This window comes from Alligator sinensis, unplaced genomic scaffold (genome assembly GCF_000455745.1).
Source record: "Alligator sinensis unplaced genomic scaffold, ASM45574v1 scaffold98_1, whole genome shotgun sequence".
Classification (NCBI taxonomy): Eukaryota; Metazoa; Chordata; order Crocodylia; family Alligatoridae; genus Alligator; species Alligator sinensis.
The window spans coordinates 1,650,510-1,675,779 of record NW_005842058.1 but is presented as its reverse complement, the minus strand read 5'-3'; the positions used below and the strand labels follow the sequence as shown (position 1 = coordinate 1,675,779).

At 56.0% G+C, this 25,270-nt stretch overlaps 1 protein-coding gene across 6 annotated transcripts in view; it reads left to right on the top strand.

Moving 5' to 3' along the window:
* FGFR1 (fibroblast growth factor receptor 1) overlaps positions 1–25,270 on the top strand; it is a 54,980-nt gene that overhangs the window by 25,970 nt on the left and 3,740 nt on the right. For 3 of the 6 annotated variants that reach the window (XM_006023016.2, XM_025203453.1, XM_025203456.1), the window contains exons 3-16: positions 719–982; positions 3,209–3,292; positions 3,681–3,856; positions 9,131–9,254; positions 14,405–14,595; positions 16,597–16,741; positions 19,239–19,441; positions 20,755–20,900; positions 20,999–21,120; positions 21,390–21,500; positions 21,645–21,835; positions 22,315–22,437; positions 22,888–22,958; positions 24,471–24,608. In XM_006023016.2, coding sequence (XP_006023078.1) covers positions 719–982; positions 3,209–3,292; positions 3,681–3,856; positions 9,131–9,254; positions 14,405–14,595; positions 16,597–16,741; positions 19,239–19,441; positions 20,755–20,900; positions 20,999–21,120; positions 21,390–21,500; positions 21,645–21,835; positions 22,315–22,437; positions 22,888–22,958; positions 24,471–24,608 — 2,089 coding nt within the window. The remainder of the gene's footprint in view (positions 1–718; positions 983–3,208; positions 3,293–3,680; positions 3,857–9,130; positions 9,255–14,404; positions 14,596–16,596; positions 16,742–19,238; positions 19,442–20,754; positions 20,901–20,998; positions 21,121–21,389; positions 21,501–21,644; positions 21,836–22,314; positions 22,438–22,887; positions 22,959–24,470; positions 24,609–25,270) is intronic. The other 3 variants (XM_025203450.1, XM_025203455.1, XM_025203454.1) reach the window with 3 other exon arrangements.

Genomic DNA, 25,270 nt, shown 5'->3' with positions numbered 1-25,270 from the left:
AATGCAAGCGAGGGGAGACCAGTCCCAGCGTAGCCTCTGCATGTGGCCTGTGAGGTGGGTGGGGAATTCTCAGCTGCTGGAGAGTGGGACGGAGACATGCACAAGGCAAGGCTTTCAGGTGGCCTGTAATTCAGGGCACCCAGCTAGAGTCCCCTCAAGGAGGGCTGCTGTTCAGGACAGCTCCAGCCCCAACCATCTGACATGAGGTGCCTAAGCTTAGGCCTCCAAATGTCCTGCCTGCCTTTGAAAACACTGGCTGTCACCAATCTCCCCCGCAGCAGCAGCAGCGCTGTGTGTGCTTGGGGACAGGTCAAAGGGCGCATGCCGAGCCCGGACTCTTTGCAAATGTCTGGGTTATGAAATGGAAGTGAAATGCTCTAATCTTGGTGCCATTGCTTTTAACCTCTGCCTCTTCTTCCCTTCTGCGGCCCCCATCACCTTGCTCTGCGGGCTGCCTGCCCAGCCTGCCAGCTGTTGCGCTTGTCAAGCTAACAGGTAGGTGAGATTAGCAAAGGGGCTGAATGCTCCTCAGCACCCTGTCCTCTCCAGCTCAGGCCTGCCACAGCCCTCATGCAATGCCTGGCACCGCAGCTGGATTGACTGGCCGCAGCCCATTGCTGGCTGGGCACGGACCCTTGCTACCAACCCCCATAAAGGCCCCTGCGCAGCATGGTTCCCTTCTGTCTCTATTTCTCTCTCTCTCTCCTAACTCTTCCAGTTCTGCCCAAAGCGAAAATTGACGTGGAGTCGTATTCGGCTCACCCAGGCGACCTCCTCCAGTTGCGTTGCCGGCTGCGGGATGACGTCCAGAGCATCAACTGGGTGCGCAACGGAGTCCAGCTGTTGGAGAGCAACCGCACACGCATCACCGGGGAGGAGGTAGAGGTCAGGGACGCTGTGCCCGAGGACTCTGGGCTCTATGCCTGCATGACCAACAGCCCCTCGGGGAGTGAGACCACCTACTTCTCCGTTAATGTCTCAGGTTCGTAGCAGCCCTGGGGCTGGGCACCAAGGGAAGATGCAGCCCAGCTGTCTGGCTGTAGAGCAGGAAGCAGATAACCTGTGTGTGGATGCGTTTGTGCAATGGGTGCGTGTGCAGATCACCTTTGGGTGTGTGCACAAATGCATATGGAGCAGGTGTCTCCGCTCTGGCGGAGTGGAGCGAGTCTGGAAGCACAGGTCAAAGGGCCCTAAGGTTTTCAAAGTGAAGTGCAGCCAACACCAGCCCCTGCTCACGACCAGCCCATGGCCCCAGCTGCCACGTGGCGTGCCAGCAAAAGCTAATGCATTCTCTTTGCCTTGAGACTGCACAGCTGCCCATTAGCAACGGGCTGGATCCCTTGCCGTGGTCACTCTAGGAGTTGGGCAGCCCCCTTCCCCCAGCAACCCATGGGCAGATGTCCCACGGGGCAGATCTGTTGCTTCAGCCTCTTCTCCCATGGGGCCAGCCCCCCTGTGGTGTGACGGGAGGAGCACAAGGGTAATGAAATCAGCTACCCGTGCGGATGCCTTTTCCTTCACTGTCCTCAGCGCTGGCTGGGTTGTTTCTCAGTCAGGGCCAAAGGATGCTGGAAGGTGCATGTGAAAGAATTCAGAGCCATTGCCGGGCTGGCTGGATCCTGGAGGAAAGAGGGGTAGGTCAGCAGCACAGACACCTCCGCCTGCCTTGTGGTCTCTTCTGACTGGGCTCAAAACCTCTGGAGACCTGAGAACATGTTGCGTGCCCATGCACCTGTCTTAACTCTTGCCATCGCGGCCACGCAGGAGAAGGCAGCCCGGGGGCTGTCCTCCATGCAGGGACAGCCAGCTGGGTCTCTCTGGGCCTGCGGCGCATTGCGTGGGCTGCTCTGCTCTATCTTCTGTGGTGCCCCGGGGGCCTGGGGTGCAGACCTCGTATGGCACAAGCCGTGCGGGAGGCGATCGCAGGAGACCCAGCCTCCGCAGGAGAGCTGACCCTGAAACAATGGGGCGGTGTTGTGAGGAGGGGCGGCTGGCGCCTGAGCAGCTGTTGCCAAAGCAGAGTCAGCAAGTGGCGGGAGCAGGGGGAGCGAGCGGTCATTTTGGAAGCAAATGGTGGACATCTCAGATGTGCTGCCAGATCAGCTCCCCGCCCCGCACAGCAGCTGGGGGACTCGGCCTTCAGCTCGGCCTCTGTTCCTTTGTGACCCACCCTGCTCTCCCCTTCTGGCAGGCTTGGCCAGTACCACCGTGTGCGGGAGGACACAGGTGGTCACTTGTTTACCTAGCCAGGAAAGGGACACGGTCATGACCTCCCAGTGGCCAGAGGTCTGGCTGACCCAGCCCAGGCCACCCTGTGATTAAAGCTCCCTGGGCTGGGACTGCAGCCAGGCTAGCAATAGCCGTGGTTTGGCATGGCGTTTTGCTAACTGAAGTGATCTACGCCAGTAGTTCTCATACCCTGCAGGGTCACCGTGCCAGGATGGAGGCACTGTCACGGCCCTTTTTGGAAAACAGGGCCTCAGACATGCCCAAGCGCAGGGAAGCTGGACCCGATGATCTGTAGGGTCCCTTCTAGCCCCTAACAGCTGTGAAGCATGCTGAGAAAGCCTAGCAGAGGCTGGGGGTGCCCAGAAACCCATGGCTGGTGAGCTGGGCGCTGTCAGCGTGGTGCATGACATGGAGGGGTGGGGTGGGGATGGGCTATGCAGTCCACGTGACCCCTTCCCCTGGGCCCAGAGGAGGCATGGCCCTGCTGATCAGTGGGGTTGCTGCGTGCCTGAAGGATCTCAACTCTCACTCCAGGAGTCTCCGCATCAGGTCTCACCCTTACCCAGCACTGCCCAGAGTGGGGGGATGAGAAGCTGTATTATTCGCAGCTCTTAGCTGTCTGCCTTCCTGAGTTTGGCTCCTCTGGGCCACTCTGGGCCCTGGAGGGACTTGTCTTAGCAGGTACCTGCCTGCTTTGCTGTGCATGTGATGGGGAGGAATGGCTTCCCCAGACCGGCTGCCCCCTGGGCATCTCTTTGGTGGGTGGAACAGGCCCTGCAAAGACTCCCGGGATGGGCTTGTCCCAGCCTGTCCCTGCCTCATCTCAGTAAGGTGTCCTAGGGGAGCTGGCACAGGAGGCTCACAGCTGAGCTCACCCCTGGGGCAGGCCAGGGCAGGAGGGACACAGGCTGTCCCTGCTGTAGGGGATACACAGGGACGGGGGCTGGTCAAATTCAGGAGCCTGTGTCTTCTGTTCCAGATGCCCTTCCATCGGCGGAGGATGACGACGATGACGATGACTCCTCCTCCGAGGAGAAGGAGGCCGACAACACCAAGGAGAACCGTACGTGCCAGGCCCGGGGCAGCCCCTCTGCCTTGTAGGGGCAGGAGGGCGTTGGGAGACTCTCCAGCTAAGGGGGCCTGTGGGGAGAGCTGATAGAGGAGCAGCCACAGCTCTTGCATGTCTGAGCTCCCACTTGGGCTGTCTTGGTCCCTCTTTCCCCCTTTCCTGGACATTTCAGTGTTCACCCTTTGACAGCCACTGAGCTCCATTCTGCAGCTTGGCCCAGAGCGTGGGGTGGGGGTAGGGAGGCACCCCGCTCTCAATGTGCCCCTGCTGCTAAAGCCCTGCGCACGGCCTCTGCAGCCGAGTACTGAGTGCCCGTAGCCTACTGCAGTGTCCATGGGGTTCCCCCTCCCAGCCCCCACACTGAGTTCCCATCTCTATCCAGACGCCGTGGCTCCATACTGGACATACCCTGAGAAGATGGAGAAAAAGCTTCATGCAGTCCCAGCTGCCAAGACGGTGAAGTTCAGGTGCCCGTCAGGTGGGACACCCAACCCCACGCTGCGCTGGCTGAAGAACGGCAAGGAGTTCAAGCCCGACCACCGCATCGGCGGATATAAGGTACTCATCTCTGTAGCTAGGCCCAGGGGCCGTGGCACAGCCAAGTGTTTTGGAGGGTACACGATGTGGGATGGGATCCCAGAGCTTGGAGCTAAATGGCTTTGCAAAGCCGTCCTATCCATGCAACCCTTGGAGTTTGATGGTCGTGGGGTCAGGATGGCCAGGGAGCATTAGGGCATTGCATCCGTTGGCTGACCTCCTACGTTGGGCTTTAAACTAAGTACGACGGGGGACGGGGAGGCAGGAGATGGAGAGAGTCTAGAACCTACAAACTGCGAGACATGCAGCAGTACACCCCAGGTAAATACCAAGGGGCCCTTTGGGCATCAGAAGCGGGGGCACAAAAGGCACCATTCGGAGGGCTCAAGTGCCTCTATACTAATGCTAGGAGCATGGGGAACAAGCAGGAAGAGCTCACTCTGCTGCTTGCAGATAATAACTTGGATTTAGTGGGGCTAATGGAAACCTGGTGGGACCCTACCCATGACTGGGCGGTACACATTGAGGGCTACAGGTTGTACAGAAGGGACAAAGTAGAGAGGAAAGGCGGCGGGTTTGCTCTCTATGTAAAGGAGCATTATACATCTACCCCAATCAAAATGGGATCAGAGGAGGAAAGGGTTGAGGCATTGTGGATTAGGATGCATGGAGGTCAAGGAGAAAGGGACTTGGTAGTATGGGTCTACTACAGACCACCACACCAAGAGGAAGAGCTAGACTTGGAATTGTTGAGGCAGCTGTCAGAGGCCGTATGGTCTAGAGACATAGTTGTCATGGGGGACCTAAACTACCCTGACGACTGCTGGGAGGAGCAGTCAGCCAAATCCAGCCATCCACATTGGTTCTTAACCTGCGTACAGGACCTTCACCTAATGCAGGAGGTATACGATCCCACTAGGGGCAATGCCTTACTGGATTTGGTGTTGGCTACAGGGGATGACCTGGTAGGGGAGCTGCAGATTTGTAGTCACCTTGGGGATAGTGGCCACCAATCATTCGAATTCACCATACAGCATAGGGTAGGTAAGATAACTAGTAGGGTGGAAGTGCTTGACTTTAGGAAGGCTAACTTCAGTGTGCTCAGGAGTGTACTCAGTGACGCACTGCAGGAGAAGAGTATTGGCGAGATGGGAGTCCAGGAAGGGTGGTCGTTCCTAAAGGAAACAAACCTTTGGGCACAGAGGGAGACTATATCCCTGTACGAGGGAAAAGGGGGAAAGGAACCAAAAAACTTCCATGGCTAAACAGGGTAATCCAGGGGAGCCTAAGGACAAAAAAGAGGCATATAGGCAGTGGGAGCAGGGGGAAGCTACCAAGGAGGAGTATAGCTCCTTGGCCCGCACTTGCAGGGAGGCAGTTAGAAAAGCCAAAGCAAGTACAGAGCTGAGGCTGGCAACACAAATTAAAAAGTCTTAATGGTATGCAGGTATGTAGGGAGTAAAAGGAAGGCGCAGGGCAGCATAGGACCCCTACTGAACAAGCAGGAGCAATTAGTGACAGGCAGGGGGGACAAAGCTGAGCTATTCAATGAGTTTTTAGCCTCGGTGTTCCTGAACAGGGCTCAAGACAAGTCTCCTAATGGGTTCTTAGATGGGCATCAGAGGGACACCAGCCCACCAACCATCAACGCTGACTTGGTGCGGCGTCACTTGGATGGACTGGATGCGTTCGAGTCGGCAGGCCCGGATGAGCTGCATCCGAGGGTACTCAAGGAATTGGCCGGTATCATAGCAAAACCACTGGCACGGCTGTTCGAGCACTCGTAACACTCAGGCCAGGTCCCGAAGGACTGGAAAAGGGCCAATGTGGTGCCTATTTTCAAGAAGGGGGGGAAGGAGGAGCTGAGTAATTATAGCCCAGTCAGTCTCACCTCCAACCTTGGAAAGGTCTTTAAAAAGATTATGAAGGATCATATTTGTGGGAGTCCAGCAGGACAAATAATGCAGCAGGAAAACCAGCCTGGATTTGCAGCAGGTAGATCATGCCTGACCAATCTAGTTTCGTTTTATGACAGGGTCACAAAACACTTAGACGCAGGAGTAGCAGTGGATGTTGTTTTCTTGGACTTTAGCAAGGCCTTCGATACGGTATCTCATCCCATTCTCATAAATAAATTTAAGAGGCTGTGACATAGATGATTACACGGTCTGGTGGGTGGTAAATTGGCTTAGCAGTCACACCCAGAGAGTGGTGGTGGACGTGTCGGTGTCAACCTGGAAGGATGTGGGCAGAGGGGTCCCGCAAGGTTCAGTTCTTGGACCTGTACTCTTCAATATCTTTATTGGTGACTTGGATGTGGGTGCGAAGTGTACTCAGTCCAAGTTTGTGGATGATACTAAATTGTGGGGTGAAGTGCACACTCCAGAGGGTAGGGAACGATTGCAGGCAGACCTGGACAGGTTAGAAAAGTGGGAAGTACACAACAGGATGCAGTACAAGGACGAGTGCAGAGTGCTGCACCTAGGGCGCAAAAATATCCAGCCCACCTACTGGCTGGGAAGTGACCCTCTCAGCAGCACAGAAGTGGACAGCAGTATAGTGAACTCCAAGATGAACATGAGTCGTCAGCATGACGAAATCATCAGCAAAGCTAACTGCATGTTATCGTGCATCAGTAGATGCATGATAAATAGATCCGAGGAGGTGGTACTTCCCCTCTATGCGGCATTGGTCAGACCGCTGTTGGAGTACCGTGTCCAGTTTTGGGCGCTGCACTTCAAGAAGGATGTGGATAACCTCGAGAGGGTCCAGAGGAGGCCACTCGTGTGGTTAGGGGCTTACAGGCCGAGCCCTATGTGGAGAGACTGAGGGACCTGGACCTCTTCAGCCTCTGCAAGAGAAGGCCGAGAGGTGATCTTGTGGCCACCTACAAATTCATTAGAGGGACGCAGCAAGGGATTGGAGATGCTCTGTTCACCAGGGTGCCTCTTGGGGTAACAAAGAACAACGGTCACAAACTGACAGAGAGCAGATTTAGGCTGGATATCAGGAAAAACTTCATGGTAAGGGTGGCCAAAATCTGGAATGGGCTTCCAAGGGAGGTGGTGCTCTCCCCTGCCCTGGGGGTCTTCAAGACAAGGCTGGATAGGCATCTGGCTGGGGGCAATCTGACCCCAGCGCTCTTTCCTGCCCAGGGCAGGGGGTCAGACTCGATGATCCATTGAGGTCCCTTCCGACCTGAGCATCTATGAATCCATGAATCCAGAAGCAGAGAAAAATAGGCATGTGGAGCAAGTGCATAGGGAGCTGCGCGGGGGCAGATCTCGTTTGGGGGCTCTGATTCCTATGTGCCATTGCTGTGTGGCAAGAAGGGGAGCTGGGGTCAGCAGAGCAGCCTCCCAGGGCGGCCAGTCGCCAAAAGAGACTGTACCAGGCAGTCGCCCACCTAGCATGGAGCTGCCCTGACTGGCAGAGTCACCCTGTGCTTTCTGGGGCACCCTTTCTCCCTTGTTTTTGAGCTCTGAACAGGCAGGAAAATCACCTGGCTGCACCCATGACAGTGCCCAAGGCAACACAGCAGTTGCTGCTGCTGCAGCACTGTCCTTGGGTTTTGGACCACCTCTCCCGAGCTGCCAGGAGAACAGGAGGTGCTGAGAGATTCAGCAGGGCAGCACGGCCTTCTCTGCTCCGTGGCCCAGACCCCTGCATCAGCAGGACGCCTTTCAGAGCGTCTTCAGGGAAACTCTGTCCTTCTTCCTCCTCCTTCTCCGAAACCTGAGCATCTGGCCAGAGTCTCTCAGGAGGAATCAATAGTGGTTTAATGAGGCTCAGTTCACGCATCAGATAATTACCCGAGTTTCAAACCAATCTGGAGGGGTTTCTGCACCATTTCCAGATAATTACCCCTTCCCGTTTACGTGTGACAGAGCTCCATGGAGACGCTGCGTCTCTCCGACAGCCTTTTGCAGCCACTAATTTTGACTTCCCCCTGCTTGAAGTGACCTGAATATTGGGCCTTGAGGGACTTTTGGAGCAGCTGAAGGGCTTAGCATGCCTGCTTTGTGATACAGCTGCCTGCTGATGCACCGCAAGTTCAGTGCAGACCAGCCCAACCACATGGGTGCTGCCATGGGTGGGGACGAGGAGTTCTTAACCGTAGCTGGGTTTAACCTCCTGCATCTGAGCGACCGTGGGACCCCCTCCTATGTCAGCTCCTGGTAGCGGGAGGTCCCACTCGGTGACTCCACCAGTCAGACAGGAATCAGGGTCAGGTGCAGGGAGCACCATGTGGCTGGATCAGACCCAGGCCACAGCCACCACTGCCTCAGGTAGTGAGATTCCTCTGCCCGTGATTAAGAGCCACAGATCTCCAGGGAGACCCCGTCCCCATCCTGCTGCAGAGGCGGTCTGAGTCAGCTCTCTGCTCCACACTCCGTCAGTGAGCAGGGCTGGATTATTCACCAGCATCTGACTCATGCATTTTATTGCACAAATGAGATCCAGCCATTGGCCTGTGTCCCGTCAAGGTCTAGTGAGTTGCCAGGGACAGACAGCAGGAGTTCAGCCACGTCACGACTCTCTGCTCCATTTATTACATCCTCGCATTCATTACAGCTCGGGGGGAACTCGCTGCTCAGAGTCACCTGTCTCAGGTGTGAGGGAGCAGCGGGCTTTTCAGAGTTGGAATGGCCAGGGCCAAAGGCCCAGGACAGCGTGGGAGCTGTCTGGTTTAGCCTCCTGTGGGTGGATGGTTCAGATTTCATCCCACAAGCCCTCTGGAATTGCATGGCATCCAATTCTGCTCCCTGGATATCCTGACTTCTGCCCTGGGACCGCTGGACTCCAATGTATGCAGTGCAGGAGCTGGGGGGCAGAGGCCTCCTGGCTAGTAGTGCTGGCTGGAACAGCCTGTTTGGGGGGTGCTGGATGCCTTAGAGCAGGGTAGCTCTGCTCCTGCCATGTTAGAAGAGAAAAGGGCCATGCTGGGCTGGTTGGGGGCAGGCTGCGCCCACCATACTCAGTGGACGACATCTGTTTCCAGATGCAGCTGTCTCTGTGGCCAGCCCAGCCTGGGACAGCTGGGAACAATTACTGGCCTTTTGCAAGCAAAGGGAAAAGGTGACCTCAGAGTGATATTCATGCCCTGCCCATGACACAGGGCAAGGGGTCAGGGATGGGTTTGACATGCTGTAGGGGGAGAAGGCATGGGTTCTGTCCAGTGCAGCCCTGACCTGGCCAGTGCCCTGCCCTGCTCGACTGAGCTCTCAGGAGAAGCAGATGTGAGAGCTGTTGGATAATAACCGCACTGCACTGGCTTTGTCTTGGCCTCCCTAGGTTCGGTATGCCACCTGGAGCATCATCATGGACTCAGTGGTGCCGTCCGATAAAGGCAACTACACCTGCATCGTGGAGAACAGATATGGCAGCATCAACCACACCTACCAGCTCGACGTAGTGGGTAAGGACAGTGGAGGCGGGTTGGGCTAGGAAGGGGGAAAAGTGTATCCATGGGGGGCCAACGAAAGGGGTCAGACCCATGGCAGAAGCAGAGGCAGCCCCTGCCCAGTGCTCCTGTTCACACAGCACAGGTGCTGTGGCTTGCAGACTGTTGGCAGTATCAGGGGCTTCTTGGCTACAGGGATCCTGCTGTCACTGTGCACATATTTGGCAGTCACAGGGGCTCTCCCTGGGATGCTGGGGGCCAGGGGGAGGTGTTCATGCGGACTTGGAAGCTGAGGAAGCAGCAGCAACTGGGAACCCGAGCTCGTGCACCGATGACCCCATTTGGAAGGCAGGCTTTGCGCAATGAGGACCAGTACCCGCAAGGCACATCCCTCCAGCCAGCCCTGCGGGTGAGGATCTCTGAGCTTTGTGGCTCAAGCTGCAGTAGCCTGAGGGTGTTTAGTGGCCATTGTAGGAACTGGAAGCGGCTGCGTGGTGTAATCCTGGTCACTGAGCTCCATCTTCAAGGAGTTAGGTTTTCCCCTAGTGGAGGGGCTGTTTTGGAGCCTTGCCTTTTTGGGAGTTAGGAGCCATCTGATTTCCAGGCTGTGCTTTTTTTATTTATGCCAATTTGTTCTTGCACCAGCCTTGTCCTTCAGCTTCAAAACCTCTGCTCCCTCCTCCCTGTATTTATTGGGAGAAGTCCTGTTCCCTCCCAGCCTCTTTGTTCCTAGACTGAACAAGCCAGTCTCTTCCATCCTTCTCTCACAAGACAGGCTTGCCGTTCCCTGGATGATCATAGTTCCCCCTCCCTGCACCTGTTCCCACTGCGCTTCAGCTTTCTGGAGCACAGGTGACCTGGCTGTAGCCAGGATTGCAGCTGAGATCTCATCCCTGCATTGTACCAAGGCACTAGCATTTTCCTCTCCCCCTGATAGTTCTAGCGAAGGCATTTTCCTTTTGCACAGCCACATCACACTGGTGCCTCATCATCCCAAGGGTAGGGGGGCTGGGCCTGATGATCTTGTGAGGTCCCTTCCAGCTCCTAACATCTATGCATCACAATGTGACCAGCCCGCATGCTGAGGTCTTTTCCACCTCCATCATGTGCAGCTGGTGAGCTCCCAACCTGCAATGGAAGTGCTGGTGGTTCAGCCCCTGCACATTCCCTGGTAGCGTGAGCTGCTGAACATCATCCTGTTTCTATTGCTGCAGCACCAGATGCCACATTTTTCTGCATGATCTCCCAATCAATGTTCCCCGTCTGCGTGTCGTCAACCATGTTCACCCACTCCCTCTTGTTTCTTGTGCCAAACTTCTACCGAGCAGGCTCGTTCCCATGGCTTACCCCTAGGAGCTCCTCCAGTGACCTCTGCTTACAGCTTGACACATCCTCTTTCGATGCTCTGCTGCCATCTCCCCTGTAATCATTCTTCACCCACCTGGCAGTTCTTCCACTAATCCCATTTCCTCCAGTTTAACTAATAATTAACCATGTGGCAACATAGCAGGTACTTTTCAGGCCTCTGATAGATTAGATCTACTGCATTTCCTGTGTCTAGGAAATCATTTATCTTATCAAAGACAGGCATCACTTAGCCTGGCACGATCTGCTGTTGGCAATCCCCATTGCACGTTATTCCGTTTTCAGTTTACTTTTGTGTCTTTTACTGCTTTTTCCCCATCAGAATTCCCGCTGAAGCCTTGCAAGCTCATGAGGTCAGGCTATGGGCTCGTGGTTGCCTGGATTTCTTTTCTTCCCCCTTTCTGAACTGCAGATACTACATTTGCTCTTCTCCGTTCATTCGTGACCACCCTGGCTTGAGGTGGGGAAGAACCAGTCCCTCCAGGTGGTGTGAATTTCCAGGCCTTTCCAGTTTTGCTTGCAGTGGTTTCCGTTTTCTTTGCCCTCACTCCCCTTAGCCCTCCAGCATCACTGCCTTCGGGGAGAACTGGAGCAGAGGGTCTCTTTGGTTCCTGCGAGTAGGTCGCAGTCCACTGCTCCACTCAGGTGAGGCCTCAGCTGGTTACAAGGCCATGTCCGACCCTGGCGCTATTCTGCACCATTCTTCGTGTCTGATGCTGGTCTCTTCTGGCTGTCTCCGGCCCTGAGAAGCTGGATCTCATGGGAGCGTTGTAAAAAAGCACGGCAAGGAGCTATCTCTGAGCTCAGCACCAGTGCTGTGCATGGAGCCAGCCCCCAATGCCTCACTCAGCACCTGCTGTATTTCGGTTTCCTTCCCAGGCATATCGGGAACACTGCCTTGTCCTATTCAGGCCAGCGAACAATGGCCAGGAGCCTCCCTGTGCTCGAGCCCAATGCAAAGCCCTTTCCTTCACCCCGGCTTCCCTTCTCAAAGCTCCTTGTGTGCATGTGTGCAAATACACACCCAGGGACACAGGGCAAAATGCAATCTCGTGCCTCCTCCATTTTCCCCGCCTGCAGGTGGGCAAGAGAGCTTGTTTGTGGAGCTGCGGTTAGCAGGGGGCACTCGGATACCACCGTGCTGTGAACAGCACGGGCACCTCAGCAGACGGTGGATGTTGTTTTCCCTCTTGCTCAGGCTCTAATTAGACCCGTCTTTTTTTTGGTCTCATCTCAGCCCAGCTTCCCCCCCAGAGAAGACAAACCTGAAAGGTTTGCGTCAAAGCTGGCATTTGCTTTTTTTCTTCTTTTTTTTTTTCAATTTTATTTAGTCATTTTAGTTGGAATAATTTTGCGGGCCAGACAGAAACATTTTTTTTTTTTTAATCACCTTATTAGCTGCCGTTCCCAGCTGGGAAGGCCGGCCTGAGCAGTTCCACATGTGGAGTTGTTCTAAATGCCAGTAAATGAACCATTAAAAATGTGATTTAATTTGATTACACTGAGCAAACTGAAGGGAATCGTCAGCCAGGGGAACAAAGGGGTTTGTTAATGCTCACTCACCACAGTGGCAGGCTCTTTGTTAACGGGCTAGGCCCTCATTAGGTTTGTTTGACCTTTGACCTCAGATGAATAGGTAGCCATGTTTAGCCCCCTCCCCTTAGTTTCGGGAGAAGAATTTCACCTGTCCGTGCCCCCTCCCCTGCTCCAGACACTCGGTTTGTTTGTGCCGAGGGGGCTGAGCTGGCCCCATCCGACGGGGAGCGAACTGATGGCTATTCCAGCCGGAAACAGCCTTACTTGGCTGCAGCCGTGCTCCTCCCTCCCCGCTCCTGCTCCTGATGGGCCACGGGGCAAATGGGGAGGGGGGCTCCTGTTTTGGTCTGTCACTTAATCACTTGCTTGGCTTCAGGCCCAGGAATGCTTGGAGGGGGAAGGCTCTCCTGCAATGGAGGGGAGGTCTCTGCCGCAGGACTGTGAGCTGGCACACGGTCCCCTGGGGCAGGCTACCAAGGCAAGAAGGGGTCCCGGATGCCAGCGTGCTCGCTGCTCGTCAGGGTCCACCTCCTCGGTGCCACCACCCTGCAAGAGGGAGGGGAAGGATTGCCTTCTCCGAGGCCGCCTCGCGGATGTCCATGCGGGGCCGAGGTCTGCAGCGGGGAGAGTGCAATTCGCACATGAGAAGGTGTGCGGGTGCAAGGAGCAGGCCTCCGATGCAGCCACGCTTCTCGTTCATGCTTGTGGCATGTAGGAGCCAGGCCAGCAGCTTGCAGGGGCCGGAAGAAGAGCCCTGCGCCATCCCCTCCATGAAGCTCCACTGCGCAGCACACTTTATGGCCCCTGTCTCCATCTGAGATGCTCCTCTGCACCCGGGTAGCTTCACTCTGCAGCGCGGGGGGAAGCCCCGGCTCCATGGGACTGGGCAGAGTGAGTATCCTACCAGAGAGCGAGATGTCTGGGAAGGAGCGCCAGGCTTTTCTCCCTCTCTGGAAGGAACTCCAGGCTTTTTGCTGGCAGCCCCCTCTAGACCCGTCAGCTGCATGCTCCTTTTCCAGCCCAGTAAAAGCAGTTATTTGGGCTCTGGCTTCCCCCTCAGACCAGCCCTGGTTGTACCTCTCAGGGCAGGAAGCAGGAGTGGAGGGGCAGAAAGCCTGCCATGTAATTCAAGGCGCAGGTGAGCATGAGGTGAGGGGAGCCCTTGGCAGGGGAAGCACCAGCCCTGTGACACCGGCTCCAGGAAATGAGTATGATGGGGGGATGCAGGGGGTCGCTCGGTGAGAGGGATTAGCAGGGAAGGCAGCTGCGGAAGCCTTCCCCTCGGATTTTTAATAAGCGACTGGCTGGGATGAAAAAGATCTTGGCCCCGGCCTCTGGCAATGGAAAAGTAACTCCTTAATCCCGGCTTTGTCACGTCCCAAGCAAAGATGTGAAGGTAGTGGCCAGCAATGGGACCTTTCCTCGCAGCAGCCGCCTGCCTCATTCTCTTTGTTTTTGGGGAGCTACGCTCACTTTTCATCCCTCTCTTGTGCAAGCCTGGCTGTTCGGAGCAGGGGCAGCTGGGCAAGGGCCCAGCCCGCATAGCTGTGCTTGCTAGAGGTCCAGGGCTGCTCACGGGGGCTGCGCCAACTCTGTTCCCCCAGATCAGAAAAGTGGCTGTGCTTTTAGGGTCTTGCTCAGAGAAGTTGTCCACAGCATGAGATCAGAGATCGTGCAGCTCCCAGGGCTCAGAGTGACCCTCTGGTCCTGCAACCCTGTGTGCATCTGCTCTGCCTGCCTGTTGTAGGGTTTTATACTGCCGCCCGTCACCTCAGCCTCTGAACGCCTCCCATGCAAAACCAGTAGCTAGGGCCGTAGCTGATTTTGTGGCAGCTCTGGCACGTCTCCCAGCTTTAGATTTAAATGACCTGCTTCAACCAGTAGCCCAGAACCAAGGAAGTCCAAGCTAGCAGGGCTGGAGGAGCGATACCCAGTGCCTCTGCCTGCACAGTGCTTGCCCAGAAGGTGCTTTCTGCTCCCTGAGCTCTGTAGCTGTCCTGGGAGAAGTGTTTTGCATGCTGTGGGAAGGACAAGTCTGGGGCAGGACAGGAGGTGGACACAGAAGCGCCCAAAGACATGCCGAGACAAGGCTTCCACGGGGGTCCTCAGGCAGGATTGCTCATGAAGCAGTGGCATGCACACAGTGCTTTCACCTAGAAAGTGTGGCCATGAGAACCTGAGGGCAGGGGCCGAGCTGCCCCTCACTCACTCGCTGGACTAGTTGTCTGCTCTGCCCTCATCCTCTGCCTTGCCATCTCTTCCAGAGAGGTCCCCTCACCGACCCATCCTCCAAGCCGGGCTCCCCGCAAATAAGACAGTGGCTCTGGGCAGCAATGTGGAGTTTGTGTGCAAGGTTTACAGTGACCCCCAGCCCCACATCCAGTGGCTGAAGCACATCGAGGTCAATGGCAGCAAGATTGGGCCTGATAACCTGCCCTATGTCCAGATCCTGAAGGTGAGGCTTCGTGTTGGGTGGGTTGGTTTGGCTTCTTGTCATGGCTGTGGCGGGGCGTCCGGGGATTGGGCCAGCAAGGTGGAAACCAGTCAGGGAAGGAGGCCGTTTAGGGTGGAAACCAGTGCTTCAGCAGCGGGCAGGGGATTGATGTCTGCTTCCACTGTACCTGGGCTAGCTGCCAGTTTCCTGAGCAGCTGAGCTGAGGCACGACAGGTGGTCCTGTTGGTCCTCTCCTCCATGCTATTAGGGTCATGACAGAGCTGGGCCAGGCAGGCACTGGTCTCCAGCAGAAAATGGCTTTGCATTGCCCTCTGAAGCACCCAACTGGAGGGTGGGGGTGAGGTCCGGGGTTGTCCTAAATGGCAGGGACTAGGCTGCTAGGGAGGACCTGCAGTCCTTGCTCTGTATGCTACGAGAGGCGCCCAGCTGGGAGAGGGTCACACCAGTTCACCCCAGGATTGTTTTAAAAATAACCCATGCAAAAAACACAGGCACACATGATGATGGTAAATCACCCCTGCCTTCTGGCCTCTCTGCAGTGTCACCAGTCCGTGCCTCTTGAACAGACCAACTGCGTCCTTTTACCCAGGGGGTTTTATGGCCACCCAAGTGCCCTACTTGGAAATCTGTTCCCTATCAAGCAAGGCGTGTGCATTTATCCAAGTCAGAGGCGGGGCTCCTTGGTTCATTCAAACAGCGGGTAGGGGGTTGCAGGGTCTCAGACTAACTCCTCCGGTGACTGAATGCTCAGGGGCCCCGATTCACTGTAACCTGCAGACTCACCATCCACCTTCCCTCGTGTCGCAGGCCCCTTGGAGCTGCATGCGAGACACTCGTGCTCCTGCACACAGATGCCCTGACTAGGGGAGCAGAGCAGAGGGTCTGAACCAGTTGCCCACTTGCCCTCTGCCAAGGCCAAGGCACGGGCGATGCGATTGCTGTTGTTCAGGGGGCTACCATGTCCGACCATCTCAATGTGACTCCTGTGTTGTTGGTTTGTTCTAGCACTCGGGAATTAATAGCTCTGATGCGGAGGTGCTGACCCTGTATAATGTGACAGAGGCCGAGAGCGGGGAGTATGTTTGTAAGGTTTCCAATTATATTGGCGAGGCTAACCAGTCTGCGTGGCTCACTGTCACCAGACCCATGGCAAAAGGTAAACTGAAGAACACTGACTGGGATTTTACTTGGACAGTCAGTCCCTCCTGGTGGAAAACAAAACTCTGGGCTCTCTTGTTTCTGCTGTATTTCTGGTGCCAACAGCCATGGAAAAATCCTCAGAGCGACTGGCTTCGTTTTGTGCTCTTGTTTGTCTTCCCCTCCTGGACATTTCCTCCCTCCTCTCTCCCACTGTATTAATGAAACACATGCGATAGGTGCATCTCAACCACTCCTGCATCCTGCTGCTCAGACCCCGGCTGTCCCCTTTCACTCCCACTGTGCTTTTCCTGGCACAGCTGAGTCTGGGCGGGGGGGCTTTACTAAGTTATCGCTCCTCCAAAATACATACATATGTATATAAATATGGAAATTTCGACCTGGTTTTGCTCGTTTGCCCCGTTTCAAACCTAGACTTGTGCACCGTATCTGACTGTGCTTAGGAGACAATACAGTGTCCTGTCCTCCTGTGTCACCCCCCTGGCCATTCTTTCACTCCATGCCCTTTTCCATCCCCTCCAGCCCCTTCTCATCCCCAGCCTCATGAAACTAAGCCAGTCTCTGCTGTCTGAGGTCCATTTTTCCATGCAGCCCATCACCAGCATGTTCAGATGGGCAAGAAACTCCGTTTGGTGAAGGGTTTTAACCAACATCTCCTTAGGCCAGCCTGAAAAGAGGTCGTCCTAAGGGTTCTCTTTAACAGGTCTACGGTGGTTTCTCTCTGCTACCCAGGTGTCTGGCAAATGAGACACCAGGGCACCTCACTCCCCCTGCTCCACCTTGGTTCTTAGAAGATCTCATGTGGTTTGCTTGTCCGTTTTTTGCTTCCATTTTCCTTTCTAGACGGCTGGAGTTAACACAACAGACAAAGAAATGGAAGTCCTTCACTTAAGGAATGTCTCATTTGAGGATGCTGGGGAGTATACATGTTTGGCGGGTAACTCTATTGGGATCTCCCACCACTCTGCATGGTTGACAGTTCTCGAAGGTATATACGGCTTCTTCCACTGTCCCTTTCCCTCCTTGCTTCCGTACTGGATCCAATATGCATTGAGGCCTAGGAGAGAGCCCAGGAAACCTTCTCCGTGCTGGGGAGCAGCACACAGCTGCCTCCCCCTCTACCCCTACCTCCACACCTGGCTTTTTCAGCGAGGGCAACACTCTGAGTCCCTCGCTGTAAAGAACCAACTGGGATTCAGCACTCCAGCATGAGTTGCCCAGGCATCATCTTCTGGGGGTCAGTGGGATCAAATGTAATGTTGTCCCTGGGCCTGGCTGTCCAAGTGGGGTTCACTTGCTCCACTTGCACCTGACCCCTTCCACCTCACCACCTTCAGGATGGTCTGCAGTGGGTGGCTGCACCTACTGGCTCTCTCCCTGGCCGGGCAATGCATATATCAAAGGTCCAGTTTAACCAGTGGCTCAGTCAGATTTGAAATGGGCACTTCCATTCACTTGGGCAAAGCCAGCATCCAGCTTGCTACTCCCACCCCATACAGCCCCAAGCTGAACACAGAGCTGAGACCTCAGCCTGGTGAGCTTAATAAAAGATTGGCTCCCATCTCCATGATGCTCTGAGCAGCACTGGGAAGCAGCTATGCCTCTGGCTGCCCTGGAAGTGCTGTGGCAAGAGGTTAAATGGAGACCAAAACCCAGCAGACAGCTGTCCACAGGTGACTGTCCCCCCCTGCCACAGGCCTGCCATTGGAAGGAGTCCCTGGCAGCTAGTCCAGAAGGGGCTGGGATTCTTGGAGAGGCAGCGAATGCAGCACCTGTGGGCAAAAATCACAAACTCAGCTTAGTGCGGGAGGTGCTGCTGCAGCTGCAGACTCAGGCCCCCCGCTGCATGCACCAGCACACACAAGCATGCATTCATGCACTCCCAGGAGGCGCAGCCCTGGCCCTGCCCTGGAGGAATGGAGCCCAGCCCCGGGGTGCTTGCAGGCCTCAGGGGGACGGCTGCCGCACGGTTTCTCTGCATGTGCCTGCTGCGGGCGGGAGCTGCTGCTTCAGCATGGGTGCACTTGGGCACGCCACGTTGATGCCACTACCGATCGTGGGCCATCAATGCCCCTGACAAGGGTCTGATAACTGGCAGCAACAGAGAGTTTTTGGAGCCGGCATGGTGGTGCCTTTGTACAAAAACCTTCTGGGTTATCAACTCCTCCTCCCTTGTCAGGCCTGGCCTCTTCAGTGCCTGCTTCTCGCCAGTGGGGCTGGCACAAGGGATGGGGGCTCCCTCTGATGCCTTTCTCCAAGGCTCTCCATTCTTTTGGGAGAGGGAGGCTTGGGGTGGGGGGTCTGTCTAGGCACTGTGCTCAGCTGCAGCACCAGCATTGTCTCTGACTGGTCTATGGCTCTGTGTGAACAGCCAGGCCACGCGCCTGCAGGTGGGCTGCTGGTTTGCAAGTAAAGCGGAGAATCCCTAGGCTCTTTGGAAGGGAGGCAAGGCCCCATGGCCCAGCTTTGGTCTCCTGATGCAAAGGATCTCTATGGAAGGTGCTGCACATAATTGCTTTTTAAATCCCCAAGTCCTGCGGGCAATTTATTTTTAATAGCTGTGATTCCTTCTTACATTGCTCTCTGTCTCGCAAGGACAGGGAGCTATTTTTGCCTCTCCTCCTTGTCTCGTGGCTCTTCCCAGTGACTGTCCCCAGCAGTCTGCAGCCCTCATTCAGAGCAGATCAGGGACAACTGGGGAAGGAAATCCTGCAGCCCCTCCGTGTCTGGCTCGTCCTCTAGGCATGGAGAAAGGAAGGGACCAGGCCCCCGTGCTCCAAGCAGAGAGCTCACACTGTACGTGCAGACCTTGCCCCTTGGCAGTGGTTGAAACAGAGCAGGTATCGCCCCAACAGCGGGGAATTGGTGCCAGGCCCAGCCTGGCCTCCCCTGCTCCCTAGCCGGAGAGCCCCAGCAAGTCCCCCACCTGTCACCTGTCACTCTTGCCCAGCCCTGCGCCTAGCAGCAGGTGCCAGCCCCGTGCCCACGTTCTCCCAGGGTCCTGGCCCTGCATTCACATCCTCTCTGGCTGCAGCCCGGCTGTGTTGGCCCCAGACCCCTCCGTGCTGGCCCAGAGCCCTTGAGCAGCTGTCTCCCACCAACCTACATCCCTGTGGGGGGAGGTCTTGTGCGTGCTTCTCTGTAAGGCTGTGCTTGGCACCGAGGGAAGGGAAAGCTGCATCTGACCAAGAAACAGCATGGCTCGCCAGCACGGCCACACATAGGCGTGGGAGGGTTGGAGGGAGCTGCCTGGCTGCTGCTGGTTCCTGGCGTATGCTGGGCTGCATTTATGACCCTCTGTAGGGAGGGCTCAGACCCCTGGATAGCTGATGCCCGGCACGGGCTCACCTGCAGAGCTAGCGAGGGTGGGCGCCTGGGAGGGTTGTGCCTCATCCCACCCTCCAGGAGCCAGTGTCGCACCCCTCCTTGCTTAACACTGCCCTGAGAGGCTGTGCCCTGCTAATGCCTTGTTCACGCTGACCCAGCCATGGAAGAAAAGCCAGCCTTGATGACCTCACCCGTGTACCTGGAGATCATCATTTACTGCACAGGGGCCTTCCTTATCTCCTGTATGGTGGTGACTGTCATCATCTACAAGATGAAGAGCACCACCAAGAAGACCGACTTCAACAGCCAGCTGGCCGTGCACAAGCTGGCCAAGAGCATCCCACTGCGCAGACAGGTAACAGAAAGTAGATAGGGGGTTTGCTTGCACCTACCACCTCCCCCTGCCCCACACAGCTGCCCTGGCCCTTGGCCCTGTTTACATTTGCACAGGTCAGAGGGCCGATGCAGCTGCAGCTGCTTTTCTGCAGGCACCGTCAAGAACATGTTATCCGTTTCCCTGTCAAACCCGACCAGAGCTTTTGGGTCTGGCTGATTTCAGCCCACAGGGGACATCCATCCACACTGCAGTGTGACCAATGCAACTTTCCCCTCTCTGTGCCTCAGTTTCCTCCTAACAGCCTGAGGATTAATGGTGCTGGCTGGCCTTCCAGTGCCAAGCCTGTGAGCCTCTGGATGGGAAGGCTGGGGAGAGGGAGGGAGAGGCGGTTTCTGTACGGAGCTGGGAGAGCCTTGGTCTGAGGCTCCCTGCGTCCCCTTGACTTTTATGGCAGGTTGCTAAGGGTAATGGGATCAGGATGGGCTTGCAGGATTTAACAGAGGAGCAAGGGAGTGTACCTCGCAGAAAGAGACGGTTGGGCTCCCTGGGCTGTTTATGTGACACCCACACAGAGGATATCAACTACAAACAATTCAGTCCCCTCCATCCCAGCGCAGCAGGAGCAGGGGCAGCTCCTCCCGCTGTCAGCCAGCCCAGGGGGTATCCCTGGACACCCCCATCCTTTTCTCAGCCCCACAGCACAGGCATGCTCCTTACAGTCCAGGAGACAGCTCCCTCCTGCCCTGCCCCTTGGGCTGTTCCTGGACGGGGTCACCTTCATTGCAGGGAAAGCCCCTTCTTTGCAGGGAGAGCCATGCCCAGGCTCTGTGGCACTCGGGAAGGAGCTGTTGCGAGCAGGAATCAAACACATGCTTGAGATGGCGTTGTGCGCGGCACAGACTGAGGGGTCAGGCCCAAGGCGCTAGGACTGGGTCCCACTGACAGCTGACACACCTGGAGGGGAAGGGAAGGGAGGAGAGTGTGTGCACATGGGTACATGTGCATGCATGTGTGTGCGTGCTCATCCATTCTGCAGTGGAAGGAAGCCGTGGTAAACATTTGGATGGAGTTGGGAAATGAGGTTCGTGACTCCTGGGTCCCCCTCCCTGACTGCTGCCTTTGACAGGTCACCTCCCTTCTCTGCGCATTGGCTCCCACGCCTGTAGCTGGGGGACAGCAGTGCTGAGGGCGGGCTGGACCAGGGCACTGCGTCACTGCGCCTGCAGCAGCCTCCGTACCCCAGGGAGGCCCCCAGAGCAGCTCCCTCTATCCCTGCACATGCCCCCACCCCAGGTGCTTCCTGAAGGTAACCCACTGTCCCGGGCTCTCTGCTGCAGGTGTCTGCAGACTCCAGCTCCTCCATGAACTCGGGCGTGATGCTTGTCCGGCCCTCACGGCTCTCCTCCAGCGGGACCCCCATGCTGGCAGGCGTTTCTGAATACGAACTGCCCGAAGACCCTCGCTGGGAGCTGCCTAGGGACAGGTGAGTCTCTTTCTCTAGGGTCTGGCAACCCAAGTTTCGCTGTCCCTAGCTGTACCTCCTTTGCCCCCTGTTATAACTGCCTCCCTCCTCCCTTCCAGGCTGATCCTGGGGAAGCCGCTGGGGGAAGGCTGCTTCGGGCAGGTGGTTCTGGCTGAAGCCATTGGCCTGGACAAGGACAAGCCAAACCGAGTGACTAAAGTGGCAGTGAAGATGCTCAAGTGTAAGTGGTTGCTGTCAGCCCCTTGAGGACCTGCCCAAATGTGTGTCTGCCTCAGCCTAGCAAGAGCCTGGTTCCCTCTTGTGCTTATGGAAGAGGCAGTATGTGTGCTTACTGGCTCCAGTGCCTGGGATGGGGCTCCCAGCACCACTGTGAGAAGGGTCCTGTGTAGCAAAGGAGTAGTCAGGCCACAGAGCCTGCAGGCTCAGAGGTGCCTGGCTCATCCTAGCTGCCCCAACCCCATGTGACCTGACCTCTCTCCATTCTCTCAGCGGATGCCACGGAGAAGGATCTCTCGGACCTCATCTCAGAGATGGAGATGATGAAGATGATCGGCAAGCACAAGAACATCATCAACCTCCTGGGAGCCTGCACGCAGGACGGTGAGTGCTGCACGCGTGAGTGAAAGCCCAGGCACCTGCCTCTCCACTTGGCCGGAGACAATGTGGTGGATGGGCGTGGGGCGGTAGGAGGGGGAAAACACCAATGGAAAGGAGAAAAGGATTTAATTCCTTCCTTTGCCCCAGGTCCGCTGTACGTGATTGTGGAGTATGCGTCCAAAGGCAACCTGCGGGAGTACCTGCAGGCGCGGCGGCCCCCCGGCATGGAGTACTGCTACAACCCCTCTCGCATCCCCGAGGAGCAGCTCTCCTTCAAGGACCTGGTATCCTGTGCCTACCAGGTCGCCAGGGGGATGGAGTACCTGGCTTCCAAAAAGGTGAGCGGCTCCCACATCCCCTCGCTGGAGCAGCAGTCAAACCAGAGCCCCATCAGGCAGGGGAGGCCACAGGCTTCAGGGTCTGGCAGGCTCAGGGCTCCGTGATTGAGTCCCCATCTGAACCACCCCCAGCGGTAGAGCCCTGCCCTGAATTGCGGCCCGAGGGCAAGGATCTGGAGCTCCCAGTCTAGGTCCTGGGGGGGCAGGAGTGACTCTCCCAGAGCTCACACCTGCAGCCCCTTTGTGCTGGCCTGGAATAAATGCACAACCTCTCTTGCTTCGGCTGGGTACACGTCAGGGCTTTGCAGCCAGCCCCCCTCACAACTTATGGGTTCCTCCTCTGGGATCCTAGCAGGAGCCCTTTGGAGGCCAGCCGGAGCTGAACTTGGGGCCATTCATTGCTAATCCGCCGGCTGTGGCGGCAGGGGCTGGACCTGGGCAGAGTACAGTCTCACTCACGAGCCCCGTGCTCTCCTCAGTGCATTCACAGGGACCTGGCTGCCAGGAATGTCCTGGTGACAGAAGACAATGTGATGAAGATTGCAGACTTCGGGCTGGCCCGGGACATCCACCACATTGATTACTACAAGAAAACAACTAACGTGAGTGGCGCAGCAGGACACGAGGACCGTGTTCATGCTTGGCATTGGGGGTGATGGGTTTTCCTATGGGCTTTGCCAGGACTTTGGCTGGAGACCTTCCAAGGCAGCGTTTGTAGCAAAATTGTGGTCTCTGAGCCCTGGCTGCCCTGTAAGTAGGAAGAGGTCCCCCCTTGCAAGGGGTTTCTTTGCTCTTCACAGCGAACAGCTGCCTGCTTCCTAAGCAGCATTTGCCGTGTCCTCCCCCCAGCTCAGGGCAGTTGCATTGGCTCTGGAAGGCATGGGGCATTGCCAAAGGTCCATCTTAACCAGACATTTGGTACCTGACCAGGTCTTCTGACTCCCCAATACCTGTGCCCCAGGCTGGATCGAGTCCTGCGGGGTGGGACCCCCCATCAGTCATGCTCCCCTCCCGTGGGTTGTGCTGATGTGAGGCACTTTCTTTCACTCCAGGGTCGCCTGCCAGTAAAGTGGATGGCTCCAGAGGCCTTGTTCGACAGAATATACACCCATCAGAGCGACGTGTGAGTACACAGCCCTTCTGCCCGCCACGTGGAAGTCTGTATCGCAGTAAGACTTTTTAAGCCAGGAAGCATCTCAAATGATAGGCTAGACTGTGAAAGCTGCCAGCCCCTTGACTCTGTCCCTAAGATATTGCCTGCCTCTTGCTAGATTGACCTGGCCTCCTTTCTCTGCTGTAGCATGGTCCATCTGCATCACTAGCCACCTGTACTTGCCCGGCATGCTGGGTCAGTACAGTGGCCTGCACCCGTGCCTGTGCGTCTCCCCTTATTTCAGTGGCATCTCGCCATACTGTATTCATTTAGCAGTCCCTGAAGTCTCCTGGTACCGCTCATTCAATCTGGCATGTTGGGTGTATTCCAAAGGTGCCAGGCACCAGATGTGATTCAGCTTAATTTAATGAAGTGGCAATTATTGCCAGCAGACACAAATTGTTCGGCTGTGGAGCTGGCTTGTTTTCCAAAGTGAATGGCCGTGGCCAACCCCAGCTCTTCTCTGCCCTGAAACAATCTCTCTAAAGAAACCTAATGCTCATGACCATGTCCTTGAAATCCTTCTGACCTCAACTGATGTGGATAAATTGGAGAGTCCAGCAGAGGGCAATGAAAATGGTTCAGGGGCTGGGGGACATGCCTTATGGGGAGAGGCTGAAGGAAATGGGCTTATTTAGTCTGGAGAAGAGAAGACTGAGGAGGGATTTAATAGCAGCCTTCAACTCCCTGCAGGGGGGTTGCAAAGAGGCTGGAGCCGGACTGTTCTCAGTGATGGCAGATGACAGAACAAGCAGCAATGGGCCCAAGTTGCAGCGAGGAAAGTTTAGCTTGGATATTAGGAAAAACTCTGTCATGAGTAGGGTAATAAAGCACTGGAACAGATTACCCAGAGAGGTGGTGGAAGCTCCATCCTTGGAGATTTTTAAGACCCAGCTTGACAAAGCCTTGGCTGGGATGATCTAGTTGGGGCTGGTCCTGCTTGGAGCAGGGGGCTGGACTAGATGTGACCTCCTGAGGTCCCTTCAACCCTCATTGTCTATGACTCTGTGATCCTGCTGTTATGCTGCCCTGGGGTGAAGCTGTGCAAGTCCACAGGGATGTGCAGGCTAACTATATGTAGCATTCGGATTTGGTGCTTAGGCCAAGATGTGTACCTGTGGCTGCCTGGCCTGAGACAGCTTTAAGAGGCCTGGTTTCAAAGTACAACCCCTTAAGATCTCTTAAGCTGGGCACCCAAAATCACTAGTCAGCTCTGCAGTCTTTGGCCTCAGTATCTTAACCAGCAGCAGAGGAGAGCCCCAGATCTCTGAGTGCCCAGGAGCAGCTGGCACTGCTGGACCGAGCTCTTGTTCTGCCCACGGGCACCCTCGCTGATGCTGTAGCTGGCTAATGAAAGGCAGTGGTGCCACTCCCCATGCTCCCAGCTACCCACAGGACCATGCATCAGGCAGATGGGTGGGACTGAGGTGCTGTGGCAAGAGCTATGCCAGTGCAACACTGAGCCTTTGTGTTATGGGTCAGGTGGTCCTTTGGGGTGCTGCTGTGGGAGATCTTTACGCTCGGCGGCTCACCATACCCTGGGGTGCCTGTCGAGGAGCTCTTCAAGCTGTTGAAAGAAGGCCATCGGATGGACAAGCCCAGCAACTGCACCAACGAATTGTGAGTACGGTTTTCGGCCTGGGGCAGGGGGAAGGGAGAGTGGACAAACATTTATCTGCCTCTTTCTTCTGCCTGCACCAGGGCCATTGTGCTAGCGTACAGTTAAGCAGGAGCCTTGACTTTGAGCTCTGGCTTCTGGGTGTCAGTCCCCCTTGGCTCTGATCGGGAGGAGTGCTGGGCTGCTGCCTGGCGTTGTGCACTGATCTACATCCCTTTTTGTCTTCCTGAGTTCCCCAGCTGCCAGCCCTGCTCCCTTGTTTCTAACAGCATCAGTTGGCAGCTTGTTAGCTGGGCATGTTTTTAAATCGAATGGCCTTGGAAAACTGGGGCTTGAATAAGGGGAAGAAGGGGGCCTTTCACAAAACCCAAGCCAGGGAGGAAATCCTCTAAGCAGCAGAGTGAGGGCCAAAAACTTACTCCTGGCCCGCTCCCCAGCTGCTGTACAGCTTTCTCCTGCCGTAGAAACTGTACTTCTCCTGTGGCCCCATCATCCCCTCCCATTCTGCTTGCGAATCTAGAGAGTCATATAGGCTGGCATCTGTTCTGCATCTCAGGCTGGGTCTGGAAACAGGTCTCTCTCTGGCCTTGCCCTTCTGAGCTCATGCAAACCCCTGTCCTTCTAGCCTGTGTCCTTTTTGTCCCACTCCTTGCTGTCCTCCTGG